Consider the following 24020-nt stretch of genomic DNA (forward strand, 5'->3'; position numbering starts at 1 on the left):
AAGGGATTCATTTTTTTCTCCTCAGGAGCAGCCTGGGAGATATCAAAGGCCCAGAGTGAGAGGTCTGCTCTCCATGGCCTCCAGCTCGCCCCAGCCCTGTGATGCCCACCACCTTCTCCAGTCTGGGGCCCTGCCCCCACCCAGCTCTGATACCTCACTCAGATGCAAGCTAAAAAGCCCATCCTTGAAGCTGGTGACTGACACCCCGGCCACACTGTTTAGCGCGACGACAATCTTGGCCTGGGAATTCTTGGTGTCTGAGATAATCACATGCCCCTTGGTCAGAAGGAGAATTCGAGAGGAAGTCTAGGGACAGAACAGGAAAGGGTAAGGAAGGGTTGTGATGCATCCCCACCCTTCCAGCTACCAGCCGAGGCTCTGGATCAGGCTGGGGGAGGAGTTCGGGATATGGGCCTTCACCTTGCCATTGCCACGGTTGACCTTCATCACAGTCTCAGCCACCAGAACAGGCCCTTCCTCCCTGCCCTTCAGCTTCTGTAGCTTGGGGTTTCCTTGCAGCCCAATGTAGTCACCGTGGAATGGAATAGGGACACTGAGGACACACGGGAGGTACGCAGTGGAGATAAGGTCCTTACCTCCGACCTCCAAGGTCCTTGTACCTCCCCCCCGAGTTCCCATCTTGGTCCTCCCGTGCTCCATCCCCCATCCTCCGCCGTACCCTGTGTCTCAGCGGTTCTCAGAGCACGGTCCAGGACCGACATCAGCATCCCCTAGGACCTTGTTAGAAAGGCAAATTCTTTGGCCCCACCCCAGACCTCCTAAAACAGAAACTCTGAGGAGGGCATGCAGCAACCTGGCTGTTATCCAGTCTGCCAGGTGATTCTGAGGCGCACTAAAGTTTGAGAACCACAGCTCTGTTCCACCTGGGGAATCTTCTCTTTGCTATTGATGAAACTGCACAGGGTCTGGGAGGCACTCACCTCTGGGGGTATGAAGCCTTCTTGCCCTTGAACAGTTCGCTGGCACAGAGCTTCTCCCTTAGGACCTCTACCTGCTTCGGGGACAGCTGATCCCGGAATTTCTTGCACTGTGACAGGGGCGGGGAAGGAGGACACTTCAGAGAGGGCAGGGGCTGGAGGAGCACTGGGGAGGGGAAGGGGGGCTGAGGGATGCTGGGGGAGGGGGATGGAAACAGTCAAATACAAGCCCCAGGAGGGCTGTGTGCCCACAGCACAGCACAAGGCCTACTCCCAGACAGGTGCTCAAAAGTATTTCTTGAGTAGAAGAACTCTGTGCTAAGTGAAATAAGCCAGACAAAAGGACAAATGTGGCATGAGTTCACTTATATGAGGTACCTAGAATAGTTAAATTCATAGAGACAGAAAGTAGATCACACTTTCTGGGGGCTGAGGGACAGAGGAATGGGGAGTTATTGCTTAATGCGTACAGAGTTTCAGTTTGGGATGATGAAAAATAGTATGGAGACAGATGGCGGTGCTGGTTGCACAACAATGCGAATGTGCTTAATGCCACTGAACTGTTTACTTAAAAATAGTTAAAATGGTAAATTTTATGTATTATCACAATAAAAAAAAAATTTAAGTGGAAGAGGGAGGCAGAAGAGGAAAATCAGGAGGAGGAGAAAAAAAAAAAAAAAAGACAAACGAGAGAGGAGTTGCCTGAGCACCAGGAGAGGCTGCCCAGGCCCCGCTCACCTTCCATTGGTAGAAAAGCTTCTGAAGCTCGTGGTTAGCTGTGTTGAAGTACTTGTAAGGGGCAGCTGGCCACCTTTTGTCCAAGACATTGGTAGACGGCAAATCGTTCTTCAGCCCCAGGAGGAATTTCTGTGCCTGGGTTGGGAGCAGGGGGGTTGGGAATGGGATGACGAGAAGACCTCCTGACAGGCAAACTGGCACCCAGATCCCACCACTTTGAGAAAGAAGGCCACCCACAGGGAGAAGCAACAAGTGCAGTTGAGGCGATGGAAGGGAGTTCCCTCCTGATCTCTTTCAGTGTGAATGCAGACTTGAGGTTGGGCAGTAAGAGCGTGATCGGGAGATGGAGGGGAGAGAAGTAGTTCCAAGCAGATACCTTCTACACAGGGTGGTGAGGTGGGAGGAGCAATATGGAAACTGGCCTTAATATTTTGCTTCTGTAGCTCCCTATTCTCGAGGCTTATAATTGCCTACAGATGGCTGCCCCACTGTCTGTGTTAGCTATTGGACAGGTGCCAAATCTTCCCTCCTCTCTGCTCAGTCAAGGCCAACACCTCAACCTGGCATTCAAAGTCCTCTACTCAGAGCCCAACCTCATGTCACAGGGTCCCCTGCATTATCTAATCCTGGCACACCAACCAGACTGGACTCCCTGACTTGCCCTCTGCCCAGCCCATTCATTATCACTCTGTGCCTTAGCTCATGCTGCTCTCAGCTCAACTCTGCCAACCCAGATTCTACCTATCCTTTGAGATGCAGCTCAAAGCCCTCCCAGATTCCCTGGGCCAGTGGTGTCTCTCCTTTCTTTGAAGCCCCATAGCACGTTGTCTATACATTTGTTTTTGTACTACTGTTATTTGCATGGAAATCTCCCTCTTCTACAGGGTGAGTCTTTGGGAGTCAGGATGCTAGGTCCTGAGTTTTTTCACCATTCAACATCATTAAGCATCTGTTCTGTGCCTGGCACTGTTCTAGGTATGGGGACACAGCAGTGAACAGAGTAAACAAAGTCTCTTCTCACTGAGTTTACATTCTACTGTGGGTGGAGAAGGAGACAGCCCACAAGCAAATAAACATAGACTGTAGCTTCCAATAATTATATACGCTATGATGCAAAAAAAAGCAGAACAGAGACAGGAACGAGTGGTAGCATATTCCAGACAAGAAGGAAAGCCAGTGCGACTGGGCTAAATTGAGCAAGAGAAGAAAAGATCAGAGAGTAGGTTAGCCAAGGAGAGATCATGAAGGGCCTTGTAGGCTGTGGTAAGGACATTTGGCTTTATGTGGGGTGAAATGGAACACCTTTAGAGGGTCTTAGAGGAAGAGTGACATAAACTGACTTAAGGTTTTACTTTTTACTTTTTAAAATGTAATACAACTTATTTTCTTATTTTGAAATTTTTAAAATTTGAGTGAAAGCTGAAACAACATTGCCATGAACATCTGAATAACATATACTTCTCACCTAAATTCACCAGCTGAGAATGTTAACATCTTACCCTATCTTTGTGCTCTTTCTAACACACGCACACGTAACTACAAATGCATGTAAGTATATAAATACACGCATATGTACAAACCTTGGCTACTATGGCATCCTGAAGTAGGTTACAGCTATCATGACATCTTCCTCTAAAGCTTAAGCACGCATTGCCCAAGAACCAGGATATTTTCCTACACAATCATGATTCTATCACCATACCTAAGAAAATGAACATTAATTGGACACACTCACCCAACAGTAATGTGTATGCAAATCTCTTCTAATGTCCTTTACAAACTTTAAAAATGTACTCTCTGACTTTGTTTTTATTTTTCCTGATCCAGGATCCAATCAAGTTTCACCCGTGGCATCTGACTGTTTAGTCTCCCCCAATCTAGAACAAGGACTCTTAAGTCTTTATATCTCAGGGAGCACCTAGCACCCTGTTTATTTATGGGATAGAATTACTGAAGGTATAGAAAATGACTTGACCTTGAACACTTCCAAATTTTTGGAATTTTTGTGAAAACTTTTTACTGAGATATTAGGTTAAAAACTAAAATAGAAAAAGGCAAAACACACAGTACATTGCTGTAACTCTCCAGGAACAATGCAAGCTCTTTGTACCTTCCACTGCAAAGATCTAGTAGGCTTGGTCTCATCACCCTGGAGTCCCCAGTCCTTGGCCTGGTTTGATTTAATTCAATAAGCATTCCTTAGCATGTCCCATAATCCCCCATGTTCCAACTGATGTGGAGATTCTGAGGTTTTTCTTTTTTGTTTTTTTTTTTAGATCTAGAAAGTTCTGCTTTTCCCTATGCAGCCCTCCTGCCCACAGGTCTACCCAGAGCCATGGATACCTGGGTTGTCCAGGCCTCTGTGAGTGTGTTGGGAGTGGTGAGGCAGGAAGGGGAGGGGAACAGTCACAGGTGGTGGTTAAAACTAGAGTCAAATAGCTTGTATCCCAGCTCTACCACATACCAGCTATGGAACTCCTACAAGTTATTCAACCTCTCTGGGCCTTAGTTTTTACCAATAAAATGAGGGAAAGAGTATATTTTATTTTTAAAAAACATATACTTTGAATAACAATTTTCTGGGCATGTTTAACTAACCTAGGTAAGAAAACCATGGTGTTTAATTGTAAATAGATTGATATAAGATTGGACCAATACTTGATGTGTACAATTTTAGTATATAGGGTTTTGTGCTTTTAAAAAGAAAAGGTCGGGACTTCCCTGGTGGTGCAGTGGTTGAGAATCCACCTGCCAATGCAGGCGACACGGGTTCAATCCCTGGTCCAGGAAGATCCCACATGCCGTGGAGCAACTAAGCCCGTGCGCCACAACTACTGAGCCCGCTTGTCACAGTTATTGAATCCCACAAGCCTGGAGCCCCGTGCTCTGCAACAAGAGAAGCCACCACAATGAGAAGACAGCACACCGCAATGAAGAGTAGCCCCTGCTCGCCACAACTAGAGAAAAGCCCATGTGCAGCGAAGATCCAAAGCAGCCAAAAAAAAAGTTCAATTAATTAATTAATTATAAAATAAAATGAGGGCAATATAAGGGCCTACCTCAGAGGGTTGTTGAAAGCATTAGAGTTAATGCATGTAAAGGGCTTAGCACATAGTAAGTGAGTTATAGGCAAGGCAATGGCAAAATATGGACTAGTCAGAAACACTGGGGCAATCAATGCCCTGTGGTCCCCCATACGCAGACTTCCACAGTGGGTCTGATTTATTGAAATACTGGTTTAAAGGCAACAGCTCCTGTGGTGACATTCAGCAGATGCCTGATGATATACAGGTGAAAGAGAAGGTAGACTAGAGGTCATTCAGGAGATAAGAACAAAATCAGATTACAGGTCTCGGGTGTGCAGCAAGAGAGCACGTACTCTGGTAAGGCAGACACCCTGGAGCCTGCCTGAGGAGAGCCCTGGCAATGGAAGAGGCCTAGGACAATGGAGCTTCCCGGGGGAGGGGGAGGAGGACACAGTGAAGACTCAGGGAGGTGGGAAGAGGCCCAGAGCCCCCCTTCCTCAGCTTAGCCAAGGGAACAGAGAGGAGCTCCAATGCATCTCGTGTCTTTACGAGCAAAGTCAGTAAGAGTCCTAACAACCATCAAAAATCAAATCAGCCGAGGTCAGTTCTAATTCACTCCAGCCCTCTGTCCAAGATCTCCCGCTCTTCTCTCTGGTCTTTCCCAAGGTTTCAGTGGAGTGCTGCTCTCCCCCATCTGGTTTCCCTCCAACACTTCTCAGAAGCACTGTTGCTATCGGATGTATGTCTCTGGAAATCACCCCTCTCTGTCCCTGTTTTCCTCTCACTGGAAACTGTCCATAGTTTGAACGTCCAGACCTGCTCTTGGCTTCTTCCTGCCCACCCTGACCCAAGTCCTCCAGAATTAAGGTCCTTCCTGAGATTCGGTTTCAGCCTGGCCTGCTACAGTGTCAGAAGAGATAGAAGGAAGATATGACTCCTCCACCTTCACCCCCAGCCCTAAAATGAATCTCAGGAGGTTGGGTTACTTAACCCTATGTGTGTCCTCTCTCTGCTCTTCAATGAGGCGCAGCCTCTGCAACTGTTGTTAACCACCTAGCCCCAGTCTCTTCTCCAGCCTACTCACCATGGACTAGTTGGTGGGTGTGCTGGGACCCCTTCCTGCCACAAGGTTGCCTGCAGTGTCTATTCATGCCAAAATGTGCTCTGATTCTGCCCCTAGGCCCCTAGGCGCTGGGGCCCTCCCCGTGCAGGCTGCTGCCCCATCCCCTCTGCTCCCAGGGTTTAAGTACATCAGATAGAGGAGGCTCTTGGGAAAAAGCTTTGAGTCACCTCCTCTCAAACCCCACATACTTCCTCTTCCCAACCTGTCCCTCCCTCCTCAATGCCCCGTTTCCACCCTCAATCCCCACCACTCACCATGCTCTTGTAGATGAAATCTGACAAGGTGAGGGCAGCCCCTGACCGGAAGTACTTCCGATAATTCTTGCGAGCCTGGCAGGGACATACAAGAAAAGGGCCAAAGTAAAGATAGAGAGTTATACCTGGAAGATAGAAGACAGGCCTAGAAGAGGTTCTACTATTTTTCAACCACACAAAGAACAGAGTAAGGAAAAGAGCTGAGACTATAGCTGGAGGGAGAGAGTAAAGTCAGACAAGCTGGCAGTCAGGAGGACACTCAAAGCAGAAGGCAGAGCTCTGCTGCTAAGTCAGAAACACACCCAAGCATATATTCAGATCTCCCCAAGATGCACCCACACTCCCAGACACACACAGAGCAGACCCAGAAACACACCAAGACACAGACATACCATCACACACAGATGTGTCCTGGGTGAGGGCAGGACCTTCTCTCTGCTACTCTTCCCCACCAGCAGCAGCTGGCATGACCCGGAGGAGCCACGTGAGGGGAGGAAACCCCTCTCCCTTCCCCATTACCTTCCAACCTCTCACAAAAGCCTGGATCAACAATGCTGATGCCTTCATCTTCCCATAGCGTTTCTTTTGCTGTAGAAAACAGTGGGCCTGTTAGAAAAACTCCACCTCCTGAACCACCTCTCCGCTTCCCACTCTCCTATTAGAGTAAGGGGGATAGGACTTTGGGGATGACAGATACCATGTTGCCCCGAAACCAAGAGGAAATGAGGATCTGACTCTTGCGCATCAGTTGGTAGTGGACGCGGCAGCGCCAGCCTCGGTACATCTTCTGTATGAGTGTGGCCAGCTGATGGATTCGTAGGCGCCTCTGATCTTCCAGGTGGAAAAGCTGTGGAGAGGTGGAAGGGGGGCAGAGAGGGGCTCACCTAGGGGAACCCCACGGCACCAAGATTTCCTAGCCAGTGTCTTATTCAGTCGTTCCTTAGTCCTCTTATTCATTTATGCATTCATTCATTTAATAAGCAGCTACTGAGCTCTGACTCTTTAGCAGGCATTGTGCTAAGACTTGGAAACTCAGACACCCTGACTCTCAAGGAGTCCTGCTTCAGGCAGAGGCGCTCAGACCAGCAATGCAAGCACACCTAATTCCAGGGCTCAAGGCAGGCAGGGCAGGAACCCAAGAACTCAGTTCCCAGGGATAAAGTCCCTGCAGAGAGGAGACTTCCTCATCCACTATCCATTCCAGGTTCTAGAAGCTCCCGTCGCCCAGCCTCTCACTCACGTGGGCTCTCCAACTCTTCCACCTTCCAGCCCCACCAAACACAAGTGCACCCTCCAACTCACAGTCTTGGGGCTTCTGATGAAGATCTTTGTCCTCCCAAAGGCCAGCTCCTCTGAGGACACACTCAGCTCCCCCAGGACCTTCTCGACCCCCTCCCTACAGGAGCAGGTGGGGAAAGCTGCCAAAGGGCATCCCAGGGGAGGGTCCTCTCCCACCTGTCCTCTACCGCCTTCCACCTCAGGAGAAGAGTTCAGAGTTCGGACAGACTTCAGAGCCTCTGAGAAGTGATCATTCAATTCATTTCCCCGAGAAGCCCCTTCACGAGCTTCAGCGATACACATGGCACCACCTGGTCTCTTCCCCCACAGAGGTTCCCTGCACTGCCCTTCCCTTCTCCCCAGTCTCCCACTGAGTCTTACCGGTCTCCACCGTCCCAGCGAGGCCAAGTGCTCCGGCTCAGCAATCGGTACCTTTCCAGGAAGGACCCGTAGGCCTGGCGGTAGGCATAGCCTGCTCGTCGCACCCGCACATTCTCCAGCAGCCCCAGGTACCGAGACTGGACGGCCACCAGCTCCGAGGAGAACTCACCTCGCTTCTGATGCTCATTGGGCTTTATACACCTGGTGGGAGGTAAGGCAAGGCCCGGGCTACAGGAGCTTCACCCTTGCCAGTGTCACCCACCCTGGTCTCTACACCTCTATTCTGTACACATTCCCGTTAGCTGAAAATTTTCAGAGGAAGCAGACACACTGGCCTTCCCAGTTTCACTCACTATAGCATGGTCCCTACTTGACCATGACGCTCTCCCCCTTACAGGACTCTCAGCTCCTCAGCTGGCTCTGTTTTTCATGAGGCAAAGGGATCTGGTATCCTATTCCAGAGACAGCCATCCCCCCACCCCCCCACGGACATGTTCTACCATGCGTGGACCCTGCAAGTGTCATCACAAATGCAGCATGTTCCCCTATGTGCCCAGCATGTCACCTGATGTAGTTGGGTTTCTTGGAATACAGGTTCTTCATGAGAATGGCCACAGAACCCTTGAACTGGACCCCAGCAGTTGGGGGGCGTTTGAGAGACGCCTGCTTTGGATCACCCTCAGGAAACAAGGACCGAAGGAGGGGGTGCTGGGCCTTCCACATGGCCTGGGACAAGTCCCGGAAGAGCAGGTCGTTATTCTTGTCGATGAAGCTGTTCACGTTGTAGGTCACCTGTACAGGAACAGCACTTGGTCTGGACAGCCCACCACATTGTCTGTCGTGCGCGTGGCCCTCCCAGTTTCACTGCGAAGTGTTCCTGGTTCTCACCTCCCCCCAGTGCCTCCCCCATTGCCTTCAGCCTGTGCCCAGACCCTAGTCTTCACCCTCCAGCCCCGTGACATCACCTTGCCCGCATAGTGGCAGATGCGGAAGCAGCTGAGGCCCATGCTGTGGTCATACTGGTGCTGGGCATTCTGGGTGACTTTGCTCTCATAGTGGCCATGCTTGGAGAAGATCTGGTTCAGCTTTGCTAAGAAGGTGGAGTCACTGACCACCCCAGGCCGCAGGCACTCCTCGTCCAGCATGGCCAGGATGCCTCGTTGATTCTGGCCAGGGGAACACGATCAGCCCAACCTAGACCTGGTCCTTCAAGACGTCCACATCCTCACTGCCGCCCCTCTGCCCCCTCATCCTTTGCCCCCTTTACCATCCTTATCAAGTGGGGTGGGGGAGGAGGGGAGAGAGAGACAGGGGAAGGGTGTTCAGGCAGTCTGGAGGGGGAGGTCCCAGAGATGAGAGAAGGATAACTTACATCCTCAATGAGGTTACAGATAATGCCATTATCAAAGTAGTCCACCTTCACCCACGGTATGCCCTGGCAATGGGAGATGACAAATTACACGGAGCAGGTCCAAGACAAGTCTCCAACGGTCTCACCAGAACCAGGCCCCCTTTCACCCACCCCACAAAGGACCATCAGAAAGCCCTATAGTTCAGAGGGGTCCTTGGTGTGGTTTCTATCACATCCTCATCCCTCCAAGGTTGATGGAGAATTTGTGGGGTGGGTGGGCAGACGTGTGGGAGGACCCAGAGCAGTTGTGAGAGAGGGTGAGACAGTGCAGAAAGCCATGTAGGTGCTGTAGGTTGGAGAAGGAAGTGGAATATGTTGGGTGAAGACTGGGATAGGGATTACCCCACTGTGGGAGTGGGGAAGGGTCCTTGAGTATGTAGAAGAGCAAATGGCCATACTGTTCTGGCAACAAGCTATGGAAACAAAGCACATAGGTGAGTTTATCATAAAACAACAAAGCTAATTTGATACATCTTCAAAGACCTTCATCAGTGATTCCCAAACTCAAGTGTGCATCACAGTCACCTGGTGGGCTTGTTAAAATACAGATGGCTGGGCCCCACCCCCAGGTTCTGATTCAGCAGGTCTGGGACAGGGCCTGGGAATCTGTCTTTCCAACATGTTCCCAGGGGACACTGCTGCTGCTGGTCCAGGACCACACTTTCAGAACAACTGATCTACATGATACTTTGGGGCTGTATAATTTGTTTTTTAAAAAGCAAGAATGGTATAGAAGCAAAAGACCCATAAGACCATGCATCTCTAATTTAGAGCTTTGCTGGGTAACAGGCCTATAGACAGGAGAGCTCTGGACCAGCCAAGGGCCAGACCTCCCAGGCTCAGGCCATTCCCAGGTGTGGTTGGGGAACACGAGCCTTTCTCTTCCTGCTCCCTCACAGGTCTTTAGGGAATGCAGAGTGGAATTAAGTAAAGTTGCCCACCCACTTCATCCCCAAAATACCTCCCCAACTGGCTAAATGAACAATCCTATGCAGCTATAGAAAAGCATCTTTATGTACTGATACAGAAAGGTCTCTTGTTAACTGGTGAAAGCAAGATGCAGAACAGAGTGTATTCATTGCCACTTGAATAAATTTTGAGGGGAAATATATTTACAGATTTTTTTGATTACACATAAAAGACGTCTGGAAGGAGGCCGACTTCAGTTGCCTCTAGATGCGGGGGGAGAACTAGGAAGCTGGGATGGGGTGGGAGGGAGACCTTTCTTTATACACCTTTTTAAGCTTTTTGAATCTTGAAGCATGGGAATGTATATCTATTTGCTAATTTAAAATTTTAAAGTAAAAACATACAAAACTAAAAAAACTTTTAGTTGTGACCACATTGCCTGAAATTCTGCCACAGCAGGTTCCTGAGGGCTCACAGGGAACATCCCTGAGAGGGTTTTGATGAGTGAGACTCAGCCATTCACACTTTGGAGTGAATTAGCTCAAACAGAGAGCTTTTCTAACACTTGGCCATAGGAAACTGGGGGGGCGGGCGGGGGGGGGGTGCGGTTTTCGCTGACCAGGGGAAGGAGTGTGGAAACTTTGAGCCACGGGGCATTTCTGGTGAGAAAGTCTGGGTGCTACAAGAGGGGACGGCAACATCAGTCCAGCCCAGAGGAGACAAAAGATTCTGAGACGTCACAGAAGGGCACCGAAAGGGATGTGGTAGGGTGCCAAGCCCAGGAGAAATGCCCCTTCTAGATTCGGCTCATAGCCTGCCCTGGGCCAAGCACAGCTGTCACTTCACTCTTGTCAGCCCTCTCCCCCACCCCTACCCACCCCAACACCCTTCCATCAATCTGCTCCCTTCCTCTCCTGGCCTGGAGGGCAGGATGGGGAACTGGGGGTGGAAAGCAGAGAATTAGGGCTTCTTGGTAATGCTGGAATATTCAGCTGTGCAAGGGAAACCTTCTGTCCTTAGTGTTCTCATCTGGGGACAATTGAGAGGAAGCTGTGATGAAGGAGAAAGATCTGGCATACGTAGAAGTCATCTGAGAGAGGGGAAGCAGGAAGTCCTCGTTTACCTCTCTCTTATATTCCTCTTGCTCCTCTTTCAGCGTTATCTCTATGAACACCTGCTGTAGCTTCTCATTGCAGTAGTTGATCACAAATTGCTCAAAGCTATTATCCTGTGGTGGGTACACAGGTTAGAGAGTGAGACCAAGACACTTCCTCTGTCTCAGCCCTACCTCCCCTCTCTCACACCCCCCTTGGAGCCTGGCGCTCCTAACCCTCAGGAAGCAGGGTGCTGAGGTTGCTGAAGCTCTCTCACCTCTAATATTTCAAAGCCATAGATATCCAGGACCCCCATGACCTTCCTTTTCTCCCCAGTGCCCACCTGAAGAGGAGGAAAAGATAAATCTGAGGACCGGCCCTCTACACACCAGGCCAGGCCCCTCTGGGATGGGTGTGAGTAAAGCAGGGAGCAAACAGAACTTGGGTGAGCTTGACCAAGCTGGCAAGGAATTGGTGTAATTTTACTCTCCCTCTTCCTCTATATGCTGAAGGACAAGCAAAGAGGGAGGAAAGGAGGAAAAGGAAGATGTAATAGATTCCAGGAAAATGCTCCCATGGTACAAAGTAGAAAGACGTTAAAATCTTCTCGGGAAAATAACCATCCCTTATATTTGTAGAGCATTTTACAAAAAATCCTATGATCTTATTTCATTAATCCATCTATCCCTATAAGGTGTGATTATTTCCATTCTATAGATGAAAAAAAATCGAACTTCAAAAGAGCTAAGCATTTACCCAAATCTAGATTCAAATCCTATATTACCCTGCTGCCTTCTGGTAACAGATTCTAAATTGATAGCACTTTCACATACGAATTTTTAAATAATAGCTCTATTTTGACCGAATTTGCACACCATAAAATTTACCCTTTAAAAGTATACAATTCAGTGGGATTTTTTTTTCAGTATATTCAAAAGGTATACAACAACCACCACTAAATTCCAGAGCATTTTCACCATCCCCAGATGAAATCTTATACATGTAACCCATTAGCAGTCACTCCCTATTCCCCTGCCAACTGCTGACCTGCTTCCCATCCCGATGGATTGCTTACTCTGGACATTTCATATAAATGGAACCATACAAAATGTGACCTTTTGTGTCTGGCTTCTTTCACTCAACATCTTTCCAAGGTTCATCCACGCTGAGCATGTATGAGCACTTCGTGCCTTTTAATGGCCAAATAATATCCCACTGTATGGATATACCACATTTTGTTTATCCATTCATTAGCTGATGTACACTGGGGCTGTTTCCACTTCTTGGCTATTATGAATAATGCCTCTATGAACATTTATGCACAGGTTTTTATGTGGACATCTGTTTTCAGTTCTTTTGGATATATACTTAGGAGTAGAATTGCTGGGTTATATGGTAACCACGTACACAATTTCATCTGATCCTCACTAAATCCTGTGAAACAAGTAGGCATTAGTGTGTCTCATTTCCCAAATCGGGAAACTGACGTTCAGAATCTCTGTGAAACTGAAAGACCACACAGTTGGTAAGTAGGGAACCCAAATAGATGAACTCAAAAAAACAGAGATGTTTCCAAAACACTACATTATCGTAAATAAATAAATACACCCTATCCTCCTTACTCTGTTCATCTCAGAACCCAAGGCATGGGGCGGGCAGAGGAGAGTGCTGAGGGAGGAGGGCAGTCTCTCACCTGGATACTCTCATTGATTCGATTCACCAGCCAGGTGAAAAGGCGGCTGTAGACGTTCTTAGCCAGAGCATCCCGAGCGTACTGAGCCTGCAGGGCAGTGCCAACTGGTTAGTGTGGCAGCCACAGAACAGACTCAAAACTCAGCCTCCTCCCACAGGGCCCCTCACCTGGACGACATTCAGTGCAGTGACCACTTTTTCTTTGCCCGTTTCCATGGTCCTTGAGCACAAAGCTCTCTCTAGTTCCACTGAATTCAAACCCACCATTTCCCCAATCTCTTGAATACCTGGAGTGATGAGGAAATACAACATGGCCTGAGAGAGGGCTTGCTCCCAGGGGAGGGAGGGAGGGCTGAAAAGTGGAACTGCTGAGAGCCTGCTGTTCCTGGGTCTTACTGGGAAAGTCCTTACAGCCAATCCAGAACATGGCTCTGGAGGAATCTCTGGGGAGGAGGAGGAAAGGGAGATCTTGACGCTTTGCATGCATTATCTCCTTTAATATGAGAATCTCCTGAAATGAGTGTAATTGTCCCCATTTCTGCAAAGAATCCACTGAGACTCAGAGAGGTCCCAGAACCTAGGTCTACCAAACATCAAAACCTCATTCCAATATGCCTCACAGGGAGTTCTGAATGAGTATGTTTGGGGAAGAACTCCTGAGCGGGCAGAGGGGGACTGAATCAGAGTGAGGTCTATTATGCTGGAGATGGTGGAAGAACAGAAATTGTAGCAGGAGATTCAGGGAGCTGGTTGGGTGCAGACCTCTCCCATCACGGATGCCACTTGCTGGTACCCCATTGGCCTGGAACTCGTCTGCCAGTTCCACATTCCCCAGCTTCAACACCAGGGCCACCACCTCTAGCACCTGCCGAATCTCCTCCTTGGAGAACCCAATCACAGTCATCGCACTCTTGGAGAGAAAGGAGAAGTCCAAAGTTGAACTGCGGTGCCAGTCTTACGCCTCCCTTCTCAAAGCCAGAGCCTGGGCTCAGGGCATGGCCTAATGGCCCATCCCAGGTACTCACCTGGAGGGCCTTGAAGTTGGCAGTGTCGTCCATGCCATCCACCCTGGATGCCCCCGGGTTCAGGTAGGCATAGCCATTTGTGTCCCGCTCAAGCTTCAGGGCCTCTGGGAGGGCCAGCATAAGGGAAGAGGGTCAGTACACATGCTTTCTGGAGTCCTCCAGCCTTGACCCTCATGGTCCTTGTCCTAGGTTGGTTCATTCATTTATTCAGAGGAGCCGTTTTTGTTTTAGGTTCTTCCCCTGCCTCTTTTGTTTTGGGATCACTAATTCCTGTGATGATCGACTACATTTTCAAGTGGTATTTAGGGTTTGGGTGTTCATAATTGTTGAGGTTTTCCCCAACTTTTATGAAAGAAAAGCCTCATTCTACTCTTTTCCCCACCATCAGGGTTCCAAACAATAAAAACAAACAAGACACCTCTCTGTCCTGCTCAGTTCTCAATGGTTCTCGGAGGATGAAGGTGAGGAAAGAAGGGGGAGCACACATCTGCCACCCACCCCCAGCCTCGAGGCCTCACCCTAGGCCCATGTTGGCGCACCCATTATTTGTTCACAAAGCACCAAGTGACAGATACTATGTTCCCCAACCCTGACTCCCTTCGGGAAGGTTTTCTCTGTGCATAGCTGAGCCAAGTGGCCCTCTTGGGTTCCCCCATTGTGCATCTCTACCCCAGACCACATCACATGGGCTGGGCTTTGGGGTTTTTTCTGTCCCTCCTACAAATGAACAACTTGCGTGTTGGGACTGTGTTTTTCATCTTCATATTCTGTGTGCCTGGCTGGCATGCAGGAACTTTTTTCTTTTTAATAAATGAATCAAGGGAATGGTCAAAGCCGTTCACCTGAGATGGGAAGGAATGGGTTAATCATGGAGCTGGAAGGGTATCAGTTATCTGTTATTCAAATGATCTGAGAATCAGGGAGTGACCCTCAAACTAGAGTTTAATGGCAGTTTCCCCTGAGACACAAATTTTGAAATAAGAGCCTGCTAAAGAGGGGTGTCTGGAAGGAGAATGAGTCAGAAAGGCCCTGGGATGATGACACCAGGGAGGGAGGCCCCACCCAGACTCAACTTAAATCAGTGAGTGAGAATCAGCCAGAGCACAACTCTAGTACCTATGATTCAGAAAAACAGAATACAGTCAAGACAATTAAGCCAGGAGGGAGGATGAGACCTGTGGGGGCTCTTGAACCATAGAGATCTCCAGGAGGGGGAAAGGAGACAGGCACAAGTCCAGCATAGAATAACCAGAAACCAAAGGGATAGGTTCTTGGAGGCCAAGACACCCACAGTGCCCACAGTTAGAGGGGGGATTGAGAGGGGAAACTCTGGCAGGGCTTTAAGTCCCATCAGACCCTGCAGTAATGCCCATCCCGAGCCACCTCAGGCCCATCCAGCATCCAGGCTGAGATGGTCTCTTCCCCAAGACAACGTAAGGTGCTCCATGCCTTCTGCCCCTCTAGCTAGCTGCAGAGCCTATTGGCACTGATCACACTGTATTGTGATGTAGCTGTTCATGCATCTGCCATCCCTAGAAGACTCTAAGTTCTTCGAGGACAAGGTCTCTTACTCACCTCTGTATCCCTAGAAGCTAGCACAATGTTCAAGCATAGTAGGTGTTCAAGAGATGTTTGATGAATGATTGAATGGAACCTCCACAGAACTATCTAAGAAGAGAAAATCAAGGACAAGGTCCTGGGCAAGGCAGATGTACACCCAGGACAACTTCAGCTAGAGCTCATTGAAAGTTCTTGAACACTTGTAACCTCCTGCCTGCTTTCCTGCTGAGCCACGGATAAAGTCCCTTAAATTGAAGATAGGAGAGATGGTAGATGGAAATAAGTGTTCCATTTTTGAAGCCAGCTTGGGGAAAGAGGAATCCAGACAAGACAGAGAAATAAGAGCAGGGAAGAGGTAAGAAGGCTTATTCCTAGCAATAAAACCCCAGAAATGGAAGAGAACACAGAGGTCAAGGGATTTGTTCCCAGCAATGGGTGGATGAGATTCAGGGTGGGGACTGCCCTGAGATTCAAGGGAAGAGGGCTACAGGGATCCAGAGAGGTCCAGGGGTTCTGGGCATTGAATGGAGGCTAGGGATGTTCTGCCATGTGTCGGGGGCAGGCACATACTCAGCAGCTCTGGATCTGCTCCAGCCAGTAGCTGATAGAAGATGTGGAAGTTTCTTTCTCCTTCAAGGTGCTTCACCACGCGGGATTTCTCAAGCAGATCTGGCAGAGAATTTGAAAATCACGTTCTGAGGACCTGGGAGGTACTGCAGCTTCCCTCTAATTCTGCCCTCATCCCTAGCGTTCCTAGTGGTTGGGAAGCCTGGTAGTCTAACATTCCTCCTTCCTACAGCAGCAGATTAGCCAAAAGGAACACCGTGGGGGAAGGTGGGGCAGGTGGTAAGCGGGATGGGGAGACACGTACAGTTTGTGATGATGCCACCAAGGGGGGATCCCTTGAAGTCAAACTCAACATCCATGTATTTTCCCTTCAGAGACCAGAGAGAGAGAGAGAGACTTGGCTTCCTCCTCTTCTCGCCACCCTGTCCAGGAGGGATCTGCGCCTTGTTCCTCCCTCTCAAGGCCCCACACCCTCTTGTCCCAGTCCGGGGAGATGTTCACTCACAAATCGAGAGGAGTTGTTGTTGCGAATGGTCTTGGCATTGCCAAAAGCTGCGGAGATGAAGGGAGGGGGAATACGATGGCTGAGGCGAGAAGAGGGACTCCAGAGCAGGGGAAGGGGGAAGGCCCTCCAGCCATGAGGTCGATCTCAGGTTTCTCAGGCTGAGCAAGAACAGCGATGTGGGGAACACTGGGGACGGTAGGGTGGGGTGGGGGTGGATCGGGCAGAGACTGGACTTCTCACCCTCCAGCACTGGATTTGACTGAAGCAGTTGTTCCTTCACAGAGTTCACCCGTTCCCCTTCCCCACAGACAGCCGCCACGTAAGTCATCACTAGCTTACTAGCCTCTGCAAGAGAAACCCTCGCGTGAATCCCCACCAATGCCCTTAACCTCCCTCATCCCAGCACCTCACACCACTCAGAGTCAGAAAAAGCCAGGGAGGAATTTCAGGGGGTGGGGGCAGAACTGGGCCTGGCTTGGAAAGAGACAAGGGGGTAGTTCCAGCAGTGACTCCATGGCTTCCCCGCCGGGCGCCTCACCTGTCTTGCCAGCTCCACTCTCGCCCGTGATGAGGATACACTGGTCTTGGTCCTGGTCCCTCAGTGACTGGTATGCCTCATTGGCCAGTGCATAGCTTGTGGGGAGGAAGTGGGTGGTGACTAGTGTGGGACCAGTCCAGGACAACACCTTTCACTCGACCCCCAACCCCCAGACTCATTCGCCCTCCCCACTTGGACCAGACCAAGGCAAGTGACAGGCCCAGGAAGGGGCCTCCAGAGGGCCAAGGGAGGAAGGGGCAGCTGGAGAACCTCCTTCAGGAGGAAGGAAAGAGGAAATTAGGATGTGTCATCATAGCGAGCCGGGGCCCTGTCACCTTTCCTCGGTCCCTCTACTCACACATGGGGCTTCAGCTCGTAGAAGGTATAGTCCCTGTATCTGGCAATGAACTCTGGGCCATAGATGGGCAGCTGTTGGTAGGGATTCACTGAGACCAACACGTTCCCAATGTAGGTCTGGAGCCAGGGAAGATGAAGGGAATGAGCGAGGGTGGGGGTTAGGGGGAGGCACATGAACTCTCTGGCCACACGGCCACAGGCAGGGGCACCCGTAAGCACTCACATAAATCTCCCCGTTCTCATAGCGCAGCTGGAGGTTCTTGATCAGAGACTCCTGCTCCAGGGGTTCCAGGAGCACAAGGTCCTCCACCCCAATGGACCCTTCCAGGAGAGTCATGTCCAGAGGAGCAGCTGATCCTGGGATCAGTTTGTTGATGTCTGCTCAGCTTTAGAGGCCAGTAGCTGTTTGAGGGGAGGAAGGCAGAAGGACCAAGAGAGCTTTCCCCTCCCCCAGTTCTGGCCCTAGAGAGAGCCCCCAACCTGGGAAAGGCCTCTGGGCCAGCCCAAGCTAACAGTGGAGGCTGCAGAAACTCCTGGTGGGAGGCGAGGGAATGCTCTGCTCCCTGAATTAGGGTTGGTGGGGGTGGGACAGGACCACCAGGGTAAAGAAGGCACCCAGTAGGCAGCAGCTGGGGGAGCATCCTTGTGCTTGCAGGGGAGAGGGCTGGGGAGGAAAGGGTAAGCAAACTTCATGCCACAGCCAGGCACCAAAAGCTCCCTCCCTCCTGCACGGAGGCTGAGGCCAGGGTCCAGACTCCCTGACTCTTTGTCCCCCATTCTCCTTCTCAACTCCCCGCCTCTCACAGCCCCCGTTTCAGTCACCCAGCACACCCCATACCCCTTTGAAAAATTGTGCCAGTGTCTTTCCTCCCATCTCTCTGCTACAGTGAGATTCATTTTTTAAATGGGGACTGGAAGAGGTGATGAGCTCAAGGACAGAGATGGAAGTTCCTCCGTAAAAGGCTGGAATACCCCAAAGAAAATGAAAATGAGGTTTGTTTCCCCAAAAGCAAGTAGCTGTCAGGACCTCTGGATGTGCCTACACGTCTGTCCCTATATTTCCATGTCCAGATTTTACACCCATGACCATAAGCTTCTGGCATGGACTTTGCCCCAGAGGGACACACCTAGCTTTTTAGTAGCTGGTGGGAATGGGCAGAGTCAGAGGGGCAGGGGACACTGTGCGGCTCGGCCTCCACGCAGTAGGCATATGGCAGGTGCTCCCTAGAGTGGAAGCCCAGCCCTCCTCAGTCTTTCCTGGGGGACTGAGTAGGCAGGGCGACCTGTGCAGGACGGGACTATTACAATGGTCAACGACACTCCCTAACAGGAATAAAAGAGCCACATCCTCCTGTGCTGCATTGCTGAAACTGACTGGGGGAAGGGAGGGAAGCAGGAAGGGAAGGTGAGGCAAGAAGGGGGCACGGGCTGCCTTCTCCCTTCACTCTGCCTTCCCCAAGCTTCGGGAAAAGGGAGCACCTGTCACTTCCTGTAAAGTCACAACGGAGGGAGCAATAATAATGACTATCGCAACCTTTAGCAATCAGGTAGTATGTACTACGGGCTAGGCAGGCTCTAAACACTTTACATACACTAATTCACTTGATGCTTACAATATCCCCATGAAGTAGATACTATTATCATCCCACATTTTCTAGATTAAACAAAAAAAGTTAAGATTTTAAATAACTTGGCAGGGAAGGGAGAGAAGCAGAAGCAGAGCTGGGAGAAGGCATCTTCTTTGGATTTAGATTTGAAAGAAATGGGAATAAGATTGGTTGGAGGTGGGGGAAGCAGCCCCCACATGGGGCACCCAAAGATGTGAAAAGAGAAGTACAGGCAGGTTAAGGAAGGACTCACCCAATACTGGAACTAGGGTGTAACTTCAGTGTCTCTTGGAGACTGGTGGATGAAATCCCAATTCGACAGGAAGGGGGCATAGGAGTCCCAGGCCCCAAGGCTGGAGAGGTGCCCTCGTTAATGGGAGCTGTCCATGGTGTCAAGGAAGACAGGAGATATTCGACCCTCTTCTTCCCAGCGTCCACGATGCTGACCTTCCTCTGTGCAGCCTCCTCCAGCCAGGGCTCCCTGTGCCAGTCAGGCCAGGCGAGCCCTGAGATGGCTGCTCAGCACAAAGTCCGAGGCTGTTCCTGCTGAGGGTGTGGCTCGCTTAACCCTTCACAGGCCTGCAGCCCCAGAGGGAGACACTCAGTCGCATGAGAAAGCCCCCTCTAGGTAGGAAGGGGTATCTGGCTGGCCTTAGCTGAGGGGTTCAAGCAGAGTTCTTGCTCCATTGCCCCCAAAATTTGGAAATGAGGGCAGAAGGAGCAGACTTTATAGCCAAGGAAAAGCTTTTTCCAAAAGTCAGGAATATTGTCAAAGAGGAAGTTAGGCTGGGGTGTCTTCTAACCAAAGAAGTAGTACCTCCCTCAAACCTACCCTTCCTATCTTGTTCAGAGCCAGGGGGTACTGATGACATTATTGGAAGAACTAAGCAGACAAAATCCCCAAATTTCTCTCCACTTCCCTCCCCCCATGAATCAGACCCCATCATACAGGTCCAAAGATTAAAGTTAGTGGTAACAACTGACATTTCATTCATTCAGTGAACTCCCACCTATGTCACCTCATTGAATCACACCACCCTGTGAGGTAGGCAGTGCAGACTCACTCCATTAAAAAGGAAAATTAGAGACAAACACCGAGGCTCAGAGAGGTTACACAATGTGCCCCTAGTTCCACAGACGGCACGTGGCAGAACCAGGAACAGAAAAATGCAGCTTCCTGACCCTAAGTTGGCCACAGGTTCCAGCCCAAGTCCTGGTATTTCTCATTTTATTCCTTCTTCTGTGCTAGAATACCGAATAAGACCCTGGGATGCTCTTTCCTGGGCACTATCTCAGCTGGAAATAACTCCCTCCAGTGGACAAGAAGCTTTAAAATCCTATTTCCCAGGGTACCCCCTCATCCACCCAGGAAAATTCCTAAACAGCAGGCTCCCTATGCCCACCCCCCTCCCTCCCAGGCACGCACAAAGAGCAAATTAGGTCATTACACACACTTAGCTGAAGACAGAGACTTGATGCTCCAACTCCCAGCCACAGCTGCTTGGTTCAAGGTCCAAACTCTATTGCTCTCACAGAAGCACTCTGCATAAACCTGGCCCATCAGCAATTCCATTACCAACCTGCCCTTACATAAATTATTGATCTACTAAATATATATATATTTGAAGGGGGTAAAAAGCAAGAGGCAAGAGAGAGAGAGAGAAAGCTGAGTGGAAGTGACATCAGAACATAATCCCATGTACAGGGAGAGCAGTATCACAGCAGAGGCAGAAATGACTAAAGTTCCCCTATTTTGCAGTGGAGGAAACATACCTAGAGTGAGAAACCACTTTCCTAGGATCACACCACTGCAAACCTGGCAGCGCCAGGACCAGAACACAGGTCTCCTGTTCTCCAGGCCAGGAATCTGCAGCTGCCTACAACTGAGGTTCATTTGTGTCCATCCACAGACTCATTTACCAAGTGCCTACTATGTGCTCACATGAGAGAAGTGACTCTAAAATGAGATGGCAACCTCAGGCTTAGAAACAATGGCATGAACATCACAGCTAGGGTGACCAACCATCAATGGTTTGTCTGGGACCTGAGATGAGTTTTCTGGACATGGGTATTTGAGTGCTAAAACCAGTAAAGTTCTGGGCAAACGGGGATGAGTGGGTCATTCTAAATTAACAAGGTACAAAATACACATCCAACTCAGCTGGGATTTGAAGATCTGTCAAAGCACTCTTGGGGTGGAGAGGAGGCACAGGGGATGCAGGGTTGTGATCTCCTGCTTCCCAGGCAAAACTGAAGCAACTGGAGCTTGTTGGTCTTCCTCCACTCTGACTCTGAAATTCCCTTCCTTATCCCCCCATTAGAATTTCTGGTTGCGTAGGGGGAAATGAGGGAACTTTTTTTTTCTTTTTTTTTGCATTGGGTCTTCATTGCTGTGCGTGGAGTTTCTCTAGTTGTGGAGAGCAGGAGCTACTCTTCGTCGCGGTGCGCGGGCTTCTCATTGTGGTGGCTTCTCTTGTTGCAGAGCATGGGCTCTAGGTGCATGGGCTTCAGTAGTTGCAGCACGCGGGCCCTAGAGCGCAGGCTCAGTAGTTGTGGTGCACGGACTTAGTTGCTCCGCGGCATGTGGGATCCTCCCGGACCAGGGATTGAACCCGTTTCTTCTGCATTGGCAAGTGGATTCTTAGCCACTGAGCCACGAGGGAAGTCCCATGAGGGAACTTTTTGAGGTGATGGAAATGCTCTATAACATAACTGTGGTGGTGGTTACACAACTGTCTCCATTTGCCAAAATTCAGCAAGATTTAAGACTGGTGAACTTTATTGTATTGTACAATTTTATAAATTATACTTCAGTAAAGCTGGCAAAGAAGCACTAGAAGCAGCAGCAGCAATTCTAAACCCTTCAATGCTGACTTCTGAGAGCTGTGAGGGCGGCAGTCTAATTGGTCTAATTCACACTCACTAGTCCTCCCAGGGACATTCACTTTTTTAAAAGATGTTACACAATAAAAACACAGGAGTTTTCAGACATGGTGAAGATATTTGGTGGTAGAGGGTCTTTTTGACCCTCACAAACTATCTGGTGTCAATTAGTAACAACATTGATCAAGTACAGTTGACCCTTCAACAACACAGGTTTGAACTCCCTGGTCCACTTAAACTCAAGATTTTTTTCAATAAGTACTTACTGCTACTACATGATCCATGGGTGCCTGAATGTGCAGATGTGGAAGCACAGATACAGAGGGCCTTCAACTGTAAAATTATAGGTGGATTTTCCACTGGACAGAGGCTTGGAGACCCTAACCCTCCCCACCCCCGATTTAAGAGTCAGCTGTGCTACTATGTGCCAGGCAACAAGCTAAATGCTATCCAAAGTGAGGTCCACAGACCAGCAGCATCTGAATCACCTGGGAGCTTATTAGAAATGCAGAATCTTGGGCCCCAACCCAGACCTACTGAATCAGAAGTCTGCAGTTTAACAAGCTCCCCAGATGATTCCTATGCATGTTAAAGTTTGAGAAGAACTGCTTTACACACCTTATCTTTTTTTTATCCTCACTAAAACCCTATGATCTTGCAAACCTGGCAATTATGCTTTAAGTTTTTATTAATTCAACCATTGATGATCATCCAATGTCTCTTATTTACCTAGTTTGGTTGTAGAAGGAAGAGGAGAAAAGATGTCATCGGTGTGCATTAATCTACATAAATTTACATATGATCCACACCCTGTTTTCTTCCTATTTCACCAACTGTCTTTGAAAAATGGACAGTGGATTTCCATGTAGTCAAAATAACTCAGAAGGGACAGGTACAGAATTAATGCAAATGCTATAATGGATTCCCAGAGCAAAGAAAATAGCCAAAACATAAAAGAAAATGGAAGGTACCAGACTCCTTCCTAATGCAGAAGCTGGGCCTAGTCATAATTGAAGTTTTTTGTTTGTTTTATTTTTGCTGCATTGGGTCTTCATTGCTGCACACTGGCTTTCTCTAGTTGCAGCGAGCAGGGGCTACTCTTCGTTGTGGTGTGCAGGCTTCTCACTGCGGCAGCTTCTCTTGTTGCGGAGCATGGGCTTTAGGCGCACAGGCTTCAGTAGTTGCAGCACATGGGCTCAGTAGTTGCGGCATGCGGGCCCTAGAGTGCACGGGCTTCAGTAGTTGCGGTGTGTGGGCTCAACAGTTGTGGTGCATGGGCTCTGCAGTTGTGGCGCACGGGCTGTTGCTCTGCGGCATGCAGGATCTTTCTGGACCAGGGATCGAACCCGTGTCCCCTGCACTGGCAGGCAGATTCTTAACCACTGCGCCACCAGGGAAGTCCAAAACTAAAGTTTTTATTCCATGCCCCCTAATACTCACTACAGTCCTGCTCCCTTTCACCCTACATAAAGCTCTTGGCAGGCATCTCACAGCTGGATCCATAGGTCTTCCCCTCACCCCAATTGAGAAACAAAAGAGATACTTTATGCCATTAAAAAAAGAAAAGAACTAAAGTACAGAGTAGCTCCCTGGACCAGGAATAACCTATACACTGTTTTCCTATGAGACAGCACAGTGGTACAACCTTCTGCTCCTGCAAGAATACCCCTTAGAGATCTGGCATCCTGGGAAATCATCCAGTCCAAGGAAGTAGACCAAGACAGACCCAGGATGGGGAGCAGTAGTTAAGAAAAAAAGGAAAATAAATGGCATACAAAACAATCTCATCAGAAAGATGAAACAGAAGAGCTAATTGCTGATTACCTGAAAACAAGAGATCAAACAAGAAAAGTGCATGTTCGGGACTTCCCTGGTGGCGCAGTGGTTAAGAATCCGCCTGCCAATGCAGGGGACACAGGTTCAAGCCCTGGTCCGGGAAGATCCAACATGCCGTGGAGCAACTAAGCCTGCGCACCACAACTACTGAGCCTGCGCTCTAGAGCCCGCAAGCCACAACTACTGAAGCCCGTGCGCCTACAGCCCGTGCTCCACAACAAGAGAAGCCTCTGCAATGAGAAGCCCGCGCACTGCAATGAAGAGCAGCCCCTGCTCACCGCAACTAGAGAAAGCCTGT

General features: G+C 49.5%; 1 protein-coding gene across 3 annotated transcripts in view; it reads right to left on the reverse strand.

Annotated features, from left to right (window-relative positions):
* The window catches only part of MYO1A (myosin IA), a 27507-nt gene extending 5947 nt beyond the window's left edge, over positions 1–21560 (reverse strand). The window contains exons 1-26 of one of the 3 annotated variants that reach the window (XM_067697030.1): positions 19257–21550; positions 17620–17798; positions 17398–17513; positions 17040–17134; positions 16742–16846; positions 16502–16548; positions 16301–16364; positions 16000–16098; positions 13870–13973; positions 13607–13754; positions 13013–13131; positions 12846–12932; positions 11430–11495; positions 11182–11286; positions 9111–9173; positions 8704–8904; positions 8304–8530; positions 7739–7939; positions 7382–7475; positions 6777–6926; positions 6599–6667; positions 6080–6154; positions 1677–1811; positions 942–1048; positions 421–553; positions 154–306 (exon numbers count right to left, since the gene is read on the reverse strand). In XM_067697030.1, coding sequence (XP_067553131.1) covers positions 154–306; positions 421–553; positions 942–1048; positions 1677–1811; positions 6080–6154; positions 6599–6667; positions 6777–6926; positions 7382–7475; positions 7739–7939; positions 8304–8530; positions 8704–8904; positions 9111–9173; positions 11182–11286; positions 11430–11495; positions 12846–12932; positions 13013–13131; positions 13607–13754; positions 13870–13973; positions 16000–16098; positions 16301–16364; positions 16502–16548; positions 16742–16846; positions 17040–17134; positions 17398–17513; positions 17620–17733 — 2877 coding nt within the window. In that variant the 5' untranslated portion in view covers positions 17734–17798; positions 19257–21550. Of the gene's footprint in view, positions 1–153; positions 307–420; positions 554–941; positions 1049–1676; positions 1812–6079; positions 6155–6598; positions 6668–6776; positions 6927–7381; positions 7476–7738; positions 7940–8303; positions 8531–8703; positions 8905–9110; positions 9174–11181; positions 11287–11429; positions 11496–12845; positions 12933–13012; positions 13132–13606; positions 13755–13869; positions 13974–15999; positions 16099–16300; positions 16365–16501; positions 16549–16741; positions 16847–17039; positions 17135–17397; positions 17514–17619 lie in introns of all 3 variants that reach the window. The other 2 variants (XR_010932456.1, XR_010932457.1) reach the window with 2 other exon arrangements.
* Positions 21561–24020: the final 2460 nt, after the last annotated feature.

Source organism: Pseudorca crassidens, chromosome 11 (genome assembly GCF_039906515.1).
Source record: "Pseudorca crassidens isolate mPseCra1 chromosome 11, mPseCra1.hap1, whole genome shotgun sequence".
Classification (NCBI taxonomy): Eukaryota; Metazoa; Chordata; class Mammalia; order Artiodactyla; family Delphinidae; genus Pseudorca; species Pseudorca crassidens.